The 11,899-nt window shown below is 39.1% G+C and overlaps 1 protein-coding gene across 4 annotated transcripts; it reads left to right on the top strand.

Annotated features, from left to right (window-relative positions):
* On the top strand, positions 1-11,899 carry LOC149847577 (uncharacterized). Of its 4 annotated transcripts, none has more exons than XM_089997105.1 (5): positions 1-179; positions 1,061-2,201; positions 2,672-3,117; positions 10,980-11,049; positions 11,590-11,899. In XM_089997105.1, the coding sequence occupies exons 2-5, from the start codon at positions 1,189-1,191 to the stop codon at positions 11,681-11,683; spliced, it is 1,623 nt and encodes a 540-aa protein (XP_089853231.1). In that variant the 5' UTR covers positions 1-179; positions 1,061-1,188; the 3' UTR covers positions 11,684-11,899. The 4 variants fall into 4 exon arrangements, with proteins under 4 accessions (XP_089853231.1, XP_089853229.1, XP_089853232.1 ...); XM_089997104.1 differs by lacking the exon at positions 1-179 and adding an exon at positions 231-975; XM_089997103.1 differs by lacking the exon at positions 1-179 and having other exon boundaries at positions 192-2,201.

Consider the following 11,899-nt stretch of genomic DNA (forward strand, 5'->3'; position numbering starts at 1 on the left):
ATGGATTCTCATATGAACGCAAGATTCAGAATCCCATCTTCGACCAACCGTCTCCATCGACGCATCTCTCTTCTGAAGCCGTCCGATCGCTCCTCCTCTGCCCGATCGACGACGCCGTGGTTTCCGGAGATGTGGGATTGCTTGCATGAATAGCAAACCTCCCGTTCTACTCTGTTCTCGTAATGCTTTTTCCTTTGTTCTTTTTTTTGTGATATAATTTGTGGGTGAAAGACTAAGTACTTCTGTTTCGTACGATTCCTTCTATTTGGAATAAGAACAGAAATTTGGGCTTCAAATCCGCGGTTACCCTTTTTTATTCGTGGGGGCCATAGCTAATGATGTAATTTTTGTTCGTTTTTTGGTTTGTTGGGTATCAATTAAAACAAAAAAATTGTATTTTGGGGTCGTTCACTTTGTACCTTTTTTTAGTGCATATCCAGTTTTCTCAATATTTCCCGAAAAATACTATTATGGATCTTTCATGCAGGAGCTTTAGTTAGATATGATAAACATAACCTCAAGCGGACCTCTCTTGGTTACGTGATAAAATTGGAATACAATTTTATTGATAGTTTTAAACATCTACTATCAAGGCGACGGGATTACACTTTTATTTAACTGTTCCATCAGCATCAGGATTGCATCAACAAATGATTTGAAGGATTACAGTGTTAATTTAAAGCTTATTGAGATGCCATGTAAAAGTATTTATGTTAAATCAATGCCACAGATATTATCACGTTAATATCATGTTAAAATTGCAATATTTTGGAAAAAGGATGTATTTTGAAAAATATCGTGATTTCTTGAGATAATGTCGCTTATGAAACTATCACTTGATAAAACCACGATATATTCGGAATGTCACTGATATTCGTTACATAGTTTTAAGTTTAAATGAATAATTTTTTCCGATGACTCAAAACTATGTTCAGAGAACCTTGCGAGGATTATTACTGCTTTAGATGGTCAACTGTGAGTTGGGTGCTCTCCAGTCTTTTTCATTGTTCTGATTTTGTCATTTCCATTTTCTGACAGCTTTCTGGTGTAACATTTCTAGGTTCAAATTGTTCAAGAGTCACGAACAAAAATGGGTTATCTTTGTTGAGAAATTTTGGAGAGTCTTATCTGATCTTTTTCAATTCTCATGAACAAGTGAAATGAAATCATTGGGACCGTTTTGATGACATGACTTTCTCACGGGGACCTCGTCAACCTAAAATGTCATGGGCAACAGGAAAGTCCCCTGGTTGGGCTGCCTTTCATCATAAGCAGCTGCAGAAACAGGATGTGGGACCTCAAACAGAGTCTGATCTCTATCCTCCTCTATTAAGCTCATCCTCCTCCACTCTTTCATCTCGGTCAGGAAGCCTCCATGTTAGTTCATCTCAAAATCATAAAACTGAAAAATATTGTCTCTTCGGCTTTGAATCCAGCAATCGCGCTGCAACAAGCTCGTTCTCCTCTATTGTGAAAAGTTCTTTAGATGTTATGCCACTCGTTGAGTGCTCCACTAACAGAACCATGGATGTTTCTGCAAGTTCGTTGTCTGACAATAAGCATATTAGCAGTGACACGCTGAAAATTAGGACTCCTGAAGGAAAAAACAGAGCTGAAAACATTGAAATGCTGAAGAAAATGCACAGTTGGGCTGATGACACTTTGATTGAGGATATATTATCAGCTGTTGCTAATAATGAAGATCAAGCTGGCTTGTTTTTGAGAAATATGTCTACTACAGGCTCTGCAGCTGAAGAAACAACAAGACAAATTGATGACCTTGATAAGTCTTCTTGTAACAAAAACTTCAAAGAGGAAATTGAGCTCTGTGATGATCTATATAGAAATCTGACCCCCCCTGTTGAGCCTGAAGAAAAAAACAGAGCTAAAAACATCGAAAAGGTGAAGAAAATGCACAGTTGGGCTGATGACACTTTGATTGAGGATATATTAGCAGCTGTTGATAATAATGAAGATCAAGCTGGCTTGCTTTTGAGAAGTATGTCTCCTACAGGCTCTGCAGCTGAAGAAATAACAAGGCAAAATGATGACCTAGATAGTTCTTATGAGAAAAACTTCAAAGAGGAGGAAAATCAGCTCTGTGATTATCTATATAGAAAACTGACTCCCCCTGTTGAGCCCGAGTGGGAAGAAGATGATGTCTATTTAAGCCATCGAAAAGATGCAATAAGGATGATGAGGTAAGATCCCTCTTCGTTCATATCACAGTTATTTAATTCCCTTTTCTTTTGATAAAAAAACCATTCAGCTTTCTGAGTGTTCACTTGAATAAGGAACACACAAACTGTTTTATTAAAATAATATATATAACAATTGTGAAGTTCACTGTTATCTTACTGTGAATTGTCAGTAAGGTGGATCGTAATTGATGGCTATTCTAATGGAAGTGTATCACTTATTTATTTTAAGTCTGCTATATGCTATTGATGTTTTACTTGGTCTATTTAAGGTTTGGTGTTGTTTAGGTTAGTTTTTGCTGAAAAAGGATCCACTTTGTTCTAGTAATTAATGTATGTGCCGCAGTCCCTTTAGGTTAAGAAACTTGTGAAAAAGAACATATATATATATGTATTGTTGTGGCTGTAATACGGACAAAATCCTCTATTGTATGTAACAAGTTAGTGCATCAATCGATGACTTGAAGCACCAGTTGTTTTTCAATTAACAGGTTGGCATCACACCACTCACAGGCTTCTAGTAGCGCTTTTTCAAGAGGTTACCACTTTAATGCCCGCCAGCTTTCATTGAGAGCCAAAGAAGAATGGCTGGCTGCTGAAAAACTAAACTTGAAAGCGGCTGAAGGGATTCTTCATATCCGAAACAGTGGAAATGATATCTGGAAGTTAGATTTGCATGGTTTGCATGCATCTGAAGCGGTACATGCATTAAAAATCCATCTGAAGGGAATTGAATCCCTGATGATGGTGAATGGTTCAGCATCTTCTGCCAAAATAGGTAATCAGGAAGGCGGGCTTGAGGGCTGTCTTTCTGCTGAATCCATTAATTCCTCGGACAGGGAAGAAAACCGAGAAAAGATAAAGCTACAGGTTCTTTCATCTCGTCCTCAGAGACAAACAGTCTTAGAAGTTATAACCGGTAAGGAATCTTTTTTTGTTTTATTTCCTTCTGTTATTGGTTTATAGCACCTGGGTAACCTGTTTTAGAGCCTACTGCCTCATTTAGGGCCACCTAGATTTGAACACATTCAAACGTGACCTGACTTGGTCAAAGGTCATTGTTGAATGCGATCTGGTCATTGGAGTTTAGGTGCTGCTGTTTAATCACTAATGTATCCAGAAACGGTAGTAGAAGACTTGGCTAGCAAACATAGATAAATTTTCTACCTACTTCACATGAGTTGCTGTGGAATATGGATTTGAAGTAAGCTGATGATTAATCTTCTGTATGTGATGCTGATTATTTGGTAACAAGGTACTAAAACCAGGGTTTTAAAACTCGCCGAGTCAACTCGGTGACTCGGCTCGGCCCTCCAACGATTCAACCCGGCAAGGTAAACTCGTTTTGCGAAAACTCGGTCTTGACTCGGGCGAGTTTTGGGCACTTTTTTCATTTTTCAAAGGCTATGGGCAATTTTTTCATATGTAAGTGTTCATTTTTCAAAGAACAAATAGCATAATAACAATAGGCTTACCAGCTTAATATAAAATCACAAAATTAGTAAAAGTCTATCAAATTTCACATGTCCATCATTCATTCCTTTTGGTAGCTCCAGGTAAGGAATCAAACCCAGTACCCCTCAATGAACATAGAGTGAATCCACTAATCCAGCTAACATAACTGATCCCTCATGCAACCATCTCTGCAACACTGACTTTGTTTGCATATTGATACTGCATACCAGGTGGTTGAAACTTGAAACACAAGATGAAAGTCATCGTTATTCTTCTATATCCTCCATCAGATCCCACTTGAAGTGGCTCCTGTCAAAACTCCAAATCCTCCTCCTAAAGGGTTTGAGTTTATTTCTTTCATTAAAAGTTCACCACACCACTACTTACAAAGAACTATATAAGTGCATAGGTACATAGAGCAAATGTCCATAAGGAAACTTTGTTGCTGTGAGACCTACACAATAGTTGGCAGCCTGCCAGCCTGTTCAAAACCAACAGCATAAAATGCCCACATTTATCATTATAATATATATATATACATCACAGCATTCTCATTATCCAAAGCTTATATGCATTTATGTGCAGATATATAAGGCATCCAATCAACTCTACATAGACACACGCTTACAAATATCAAGATAAAGTTCAATGTTCCCAAAATTTTGCAAGGATTTTCTGAGGCCCTGCAACACAACAGCTATGTCCATATATTCAGGATATAAACCATGATCGAGCATGGCTATTAAAGTTCTTGAAGCTAGTAATTAAGTCATTCTTTATATATTGTCTTGAAAGACTTGTTCCTGCTTGTGTAGTTTCTTTAGTAAATGTGAGATTTGAATTAAGCAGTTTTTCTTGATGTTATTTTACTTATTAGTCAATTAAACTAGTAATTAAGTCATTCTACAAACCTTTATATGTTTAAATGACAATTTATATATTGTCTTTCTTTTAAAATCAAAAGTTAACAAAACCCGGTCCGAGTCACCGAGTTGACCCGCCGAGTCACGAGTCAATAAAGAATGAGTCGAGTCCCGAGTCACGGGTTTTAAAACCTTGACTAAAACTTGGCAAAAACTTGAATGCCTAGTAATTTGTCGTATGCACGTGCATAATTGGAAAAAATGGTTTCTCTATGTCATCTGGAAAAGATTAGCTTGTGCTATTTGAAAAAGGTGCAAAAGGATCCAATCCGGGATCCGACTCGATCCATGTAAAAAATTGTGTACCATATATGTTATGTTTAGTCGGGTCTGGATACACCAGACCCGGATCCATACCTTTGTAATTAAGTTATAAATGAATAGTTTAGGTCACGATTTCTGATTGAAAAACGTGACAACCGCTCACCTCTTGCTTTCATCTCTTCGTCTCTCTCTCCCTTTCTCAGCGCAGGTACTGGTGGACTCCATCGTTTCGTCTCTCCCCCTCTCTTTTTCTCAACGCAGGTAGATTTCTAACATGGTATCAGAGTGGAGATCTGTCTAAGGGCAAAAAAAAAAGGAAGGAGGTTTCCGGCAGGTGCGACCATCAGAGTTTTGAGGTTTTTCCCTCCTTTTCTACTTTTTTCTTCTTCCTTCTCTCGTTCTCTCCTCATCTCCCTTTCCTGTTTTTTTTCTGTGTACCCACATCGTGTGGGCTTGCTTTTCTCTTGAATCTGAGATTCACGTGACTCCTGTTCACGTGAACCCAGATTGCAAAAAAAAAAAAACCCATCTCCCCTTCCTGTTTTTTTTTTTTCTGTGTACCCACATCGCGTAAGCTTGCTTCTCTCTTGAATCTGAGATTCACGTGAATCCTGTTCACGTGAACCCAGATCGCAAAAACCCTACAGACCTATCGATTGCACCATTTCAGTTTTTTTTATATATTGCCTGCGTGATTTTTTTTATATTGCTATCGTTTGCCCAATCTCCTTCACGCATATATTTCTACATATTCAAATATATTTGCCGTGCTCTCTTTGTTATCTGTTTGAAAATATATTTAACGTGGGAAAGTTTCAACATCAATTTTCTAGAGTGCAAACAGAGGGCTTCAGTCTTTCTATTCTCTGAACCTATTATCCTCTCTATTTTCTGAATCTGACAGTCGTAAAAAAAAAAGGCTGAGCATTTCGTGAGCACTCTTGCTGAATTTCATTCTCTATGGATCCTTATTCCTCCCAATCACATATTTCTTCAAGTTTTCTCAATCAACTCGTTTTTGAAAAGTTGAATACCTCAAACTTCTTGATTTGGAAGAGACAAATCATTCCTTTTATAAGGAGCCAAGGTCTCTTAGGTCACCTGGATGGAACCACCCCAGTCCCACCAGAATTTGTTCCGAGAGAAGAGAAAGATGATCAAGGGGTGAGTTCGATCGTGTATGTCAAAAATATAGAATTTCTCAATTGGGAAAAGAAAGATCAATCAGTTGTTGCATACATCACCTCAACTCTGTCTCAAGAGGTCCTTGTTGCCATTCCTGACAATTGTACATCACTACAACTCTGGGAACGACTGGTTTAGACGTATTCACAGGTTTCTCAAGCAAGAATGGTTTTTCTGAAAAGGGAATTTTAGTTGTTAAGAAAAGACTCCATGACCATCATGGAATATTTGAACAAGATAAAGACCATTACAGATCAACTTGCAGTTATAGGATGTGCCGTAAGTGACAATGACATGGTGCAACAAACTCTGAGTGGATTGGGATCTGACTACAATATGATAGTCACATCACTATTGTGCCTTCCTGTTCTTCCTAACTTTGACGAGCTACGAGCCAAATTGATCCAGTATGAAATGACTTTGAAGGGATTCTCTGAAGAAACCCACATTCACCCAAATTCTCAAGAAGTTTTTGCCACAGGCATGATTTATGGTAAAGGACGGGGACGAGGAGGACAAGGGCGAAGTGGATACGGAGGGCGTGGTCTGCTTCCCACTCCAAACATGTTAGCTCATGCGCAAGGACCAAGATCCATCCCTACTTGCTTCCTTTGTAACAAAAAGGGGCATATCAAGGCGAACTGCTGGCATAATCCAGAAAATAAAGGAAAGGCTCCACAGACAGAAACCAAAAAGAGATTCACAAATACCAGAGACAGTGGAGAGATTAAAGATCTGCTGATATCTGCCTTGTCAGAGATGAAATTGAAGCAGAATGACGAAGGCACTTGGTTTGTCGACTCAGGGGCAGCGACTCATGTGATAGGCGATGCAGGTAAAATTTCTAACCCTATTCCTTATTTTGGAAAAAGTAAGATTGTCACTGGAGATGGATCCCACCATCCTGTTTCTCATGTCAGAAAAACTGTCATTCCCATGTCATATTCTACTCTTACTCTTTCTGACGTTCTTCATGCCCCTGACATCAAGAAAAATATTGTCTCTGTTTCCAAACTTATTGATGATAATAATGCTTCAGTTGAATTTACCCCCTCTTCTGTGCAGGTCAAGGACCTACGCACGAGGGAAACATTCGCTGAAGGAAAGAGACGAGGCAATATGTATGTCTTTGAAGAAGCTCCATGTCATGCTGTCCGCCCTGTTCATCTGAATTCGATGCCTTCATTAGAGTCATGTTCACGCTTTTATGCTAATGTTTTTAGTATTTCTGAATGTAATAAGTCATTCTTATGGCATAGTCGATTAGGACATTGTGGGGGTCATTTTATTGAAAAACTTGTCTCTAATAATCTCATTCCAAAAGACAGTCTCAATTTGGATGAGAGCTGTCATAAGTGTTCCAGTTGTCTTTTATGCAAGAGTCATGTATTGCCTTTTCATTCAATTAATAAGAGAGCTTCAAAACCTTTTGAGATTATTTGTTCTGATGTATGGGGACCCGCCCCAATTGTCTCTAGATCTGGAAGCAGATACTACCTAATCTTTGTTGATAGTTATTCTCGATACACTTGGATATATTTCATAAAAAATAAGTCAGAAGTCTTCTCTTTGTTTCAAAATTTTCTTTCCTTGGTCAAAAATCAATTCTCTGAGTCCATTCAATTTTTCCAATATGATGGAGGTGGGGAATTTTCATCTTGTGATTTTATTTCTTTTCTTCGAAATAACGGAATAGGAAGAAGGGTGTCCTGCCCTCACACTCCTCAACAAAATGGAATTGCTGAACGAAAACATAGACATGTCGTTGAAAGTGTCATGAGTATGCTTCATGACAGTAATCTTCCCATCAACCTCTGGACAGAAGCTTTCCATTCTGCCGTGCATGTGATAAATACACTGCCCATGGTGGTTCTAGAAAATAAGTCTCCTTATCAATGTCTTTTTGGAGCTCATCCTAGTTATCATGATCTGCGTGTTTTTGGATGTGTCTGCTATGTGCATATTGAGAAACAAGTTTCAGGACAAGGCCCAGAAGTGTAGGCTTGTGGGATATGCAGATGACTACAAAGGATATAGGTGTTATGATCCCACCAACAAACGTATCAGAATCTCAAGAAATGTTGTCTTTGATGAACAAAACTTTGATGACAGAGCTGACGCAACGAACATGCCAACTGAAGTTTACTATCCTTGGCTGAGTTCAGAACTTTTTGCTGGCTCCAATGAGGCATCTTCCTCAGATTGCGTGCAACAAGAAGAAGAGATGTTTGAGAACATTGGGACGTTGGGATCACAGAATGCAGAGGAAGTACCAGGCAGATACAAAGGCATTGTCTACTCTAGACAGAGACCGACAACATCAAGCCATTCAGATTATGTCCCAGTCGCCAATCCAACTCCTTCTCGTACTCTTGAGGTCAGAAAATCAAACCGCATACGACATCCCATTGACAGGTGGGTTAGCTATAACAACTTCTCCTTGGATCTTCAACTCTTTTTAACTGCACTCAATAAGGAAGATGAGCCCATTATGTACTATCAGGCAGCCACCTCTACCAAATGGGTAGAAGCCATGAATGATGAAATGCAAGCCTTACATGAATGTGGAACCTGGGAAGTTGTTTCCAGACCACCTGACAAAAATGTTGTCGGATGTAAATGGGTCTACAAAATAAAGGACAAGCCAGATGGAACCATTGAACGATATAAGGCAAGGCTTGTGGCAAAAGGATTCACTCAAGAAGCAGGGCAAGACTATGATGAGACCTTTAGTCCGGTTGTAAGAATGAGAATAATTCAAATTATTATTTCTCTGGCTGTTAAACATGGATGGAAGCTGAGTCAGCTCGATGTGAAAAATGCATTCTTGCATGGAGATTTGAAGGAGGAAATATACATGGAGCAACCCCCTGGATATCAAGAACAAAATTGTAAAACCCATGTGTGCAAGCTAAACAGAGCTATCTATGGTCTGAAACAAGCATCTCGCTCTTGGTTTGATAGCTTCTCGCTAGAGATTCAGAAACATGGATTTTCACGTTCCATGCTGGACCACTCATTATTTATTTTTAGAAGTCAGACTGTGACTACTCTATTATTAATTTATGTCGATGATATTATCATCACAGGAAACTCTACCGCTCACAGTCAAGAAGTAAAAGGCTTGCTAGGCCAAAGGTTCAAAATGAAAGATCTTGGAGTTCTACGTTATTTTCTTGGTGTAGAAGTTGATAATCAGACTCATGGTTTGACACTCACTCAGCATAAGTACACCGTAGACGTTCTCAACAAGGCGGGTATGAAAGACTGCAAACCTCTAGGAACTCCAAGTGTGCTTCATAAAAAACTTAGCGCCGATGATGGAGATCTGTGTGATAACCCCACCAGATATCAAAGCATAATAGGAATGTTACAGTAGCTCACATTCACTAGACCTGACATCGTTTATTCAGTCAATCAAGTGTCTCAATTTATGCATGCGCCACGTACTGGACATATGGAAGCGGTCAAGAGAATCCTTAGATATCTTAAAGGGACTATTGGGGATGGATTAATATATTCACCACAGTCATATGACAAAGATGAGCACGAACTTACTATATACTGTGATGCAGACTGGGCAGGAGATCCTGACGAACGAAGATCTACATCAGGATATTGTACCTACATTGGAAGAAATTTAGTCTCTTAGAGCAGTACAAAACAAAAGGCTATCGCTAGATCAAGCACTGAGGCTGAGTATAGATCCATGGCTGCTGCTACTGCCGAAGTCACATGGATCAGGCATCTACTAACTGAAGTAGGAGAAAAGATCTCTCACACTACCTTGCTATGTGACAACCAAAGTGCTATCAACATGTCATTCAACCCAGTACATCACAGTCGTGCTAAGCACATTGAAATTGACCAACACTTTGTGAGACAGAAGGTTGAAGAAAAAGAGATTGAGCCTGGATTCATCAGTACTGAAAGACAAGTTGTAGACATATTTACCAAAGGGTTAACCAAGGATCGTTTTTGGATGCTTAAAGGCAAGTTGTTCATGGTCCAAAACCATGATCAACTTGAGGGGGGGTGAAAAAGGTGCAAAATGATCCAATCCGGGATCCGACCCAATCCATGTAAAAAATTGTGTACCATATACGTTATGTTTAATCGGGTCTGGATACACTAGACCCGGATCCATACCTTTGTAATTAAGTTATAAATGAATAGTTTAGGTCACGATTTCTGATTGAAAAACGTGACAACCGCTCACCTCTTGCTTTCATCTCTTCGTCTCTCTCTCTCCCTTTCTCAACGCAGGTACTGGTGGACTCCATCGTTTCGTCTCTCTCCCTCTCTCTTTCTCGACGCAGGTAGATTTCTAACACTATTAACCTCAAGCTTATTCTGAAATGTGTTGTTCACATGCTTTTTCTCCTCATCTGTCATGGTATATATTGCTTATATTGCACTTGATGAGGAAGCTTGAACCAAATAGAAACTAGAATCATGCTTACTATTTTGCAGCACTTGCAATTAGGGCTGGGAAATGAACCGAGCAGCTTGCAGCACGGCTCGGTTCGGCTCACCCCAAGCTTATTCATGTTTGCCAAATGAGCTTGGCGAGACAAGCTGCAAGCAGCTTGTATGATATAAATGAGCTGAGTACTAACAATGAGTGTTCGGCTCGGTCTAGGCTCGTAAAAAGCGAATATATAAAATATATATGCGAAATATGTCAGATAAAGTACTTTTGGTTGTGGTTAGGTTGTATAGCATGCATTGTGGAGGTCCCGTATTCGAATTCTGACATTGATAACTTTGCTTAATACATTGTTTTTTTAACACGTGCCAGCTCAGGTTCGGCTCGCCTAGACCCGAGCTGGGTCAACTGGTAGCGAGCCAAGCCTGAACAGGCTGTGTTCGGTTCATTCGGTTCGTGTACCTGCCCTACTTGCAATCCTATGTTTTCAAGTGTGCAATCTAAGTTTCTACATATTTGTGACAGGAACTGGTAATCATAGTCGAGGAGATGCTGCACTCCCTGCTGCAGTGAGGAGCTTCCTTCTGACCAACAGGTAATTTTCTATCATTATTCCTGAAAACAATGTGCTAATGAAAAAAAATTTACTCATGCTTATCCAAAAAGGATTGTTATCCTGAAAATTTTGATTATTGAATTAGATTTTATTCCTTATTAACTTCAAACTAGTGAATGTTTCTGCCTCCGTCAATGTATAAAAATTTTTGGTAGGCACTTTGTCTGCATGTTCAAACAGTAATTCACTAGGACTTCCAAATATGGCAAATTTCCATTCACAAGGCCTTTCGCAAATATTTTCGTGACTCTGCATGCGTGTATTTTTTTCAAATGTTAGTGGTTGGTTTCTAACGAAATCCATTTTTCATTTCAGGATACAATGAGAATCAGCCTTGAATTAAATAATTGCTGGTTGTGTTTAGTTTAATTTGGATTGAATCGCTTCTCTTTCTTTCTTGTGAGCGCATGATGAAGCAAATGTTCTAAAACCTTTTCATTGCTTCAGGCATCTATGTGAGGTAGATTCTTGTTATACTGTTTTACTGTCATTGATTTAGATCCCCCCTTTCTTTGCCAGATATCATTTCCATGATGGAAGACCTGGAGTGATCGTTGTGATGCCCAAATTCCGGCACAATTGGCTTGTAGATGGTGAGAATGGCCAGAGTTAGCTGGAATGTCCACCTTTTTTGCAATATTGGCAGGAAGGTGGTGTTCTAGGTGGAATAGGTTGGAAGAATCTGGGAGAAATGGCCCTGTACCATTTGATGGATGTCTATAATCTAGCATAAAATTTTCACATCATTGTATCCTTATTCAAAATAACTTCTAAAATTTGAATGTGTACTGCACAATCAAAATTTTGACAAGGTTCCAAGCTTCTTTTC

Source organism: Nuphar pumila, chromosome 2 (genome assembly GCF_984573655.1).
Source record: "Nuphar pumila chromosome 2, dmNupPumi1.hap1.1, whole genome shotgun sequence".
Lineage (NCBI taxonomy): Eukaryota > Viridiplantae > Streptophyta > Magnoliopsida > Nymphaeales > Nymphaeaceae > Nuphar > Nuphar pumila.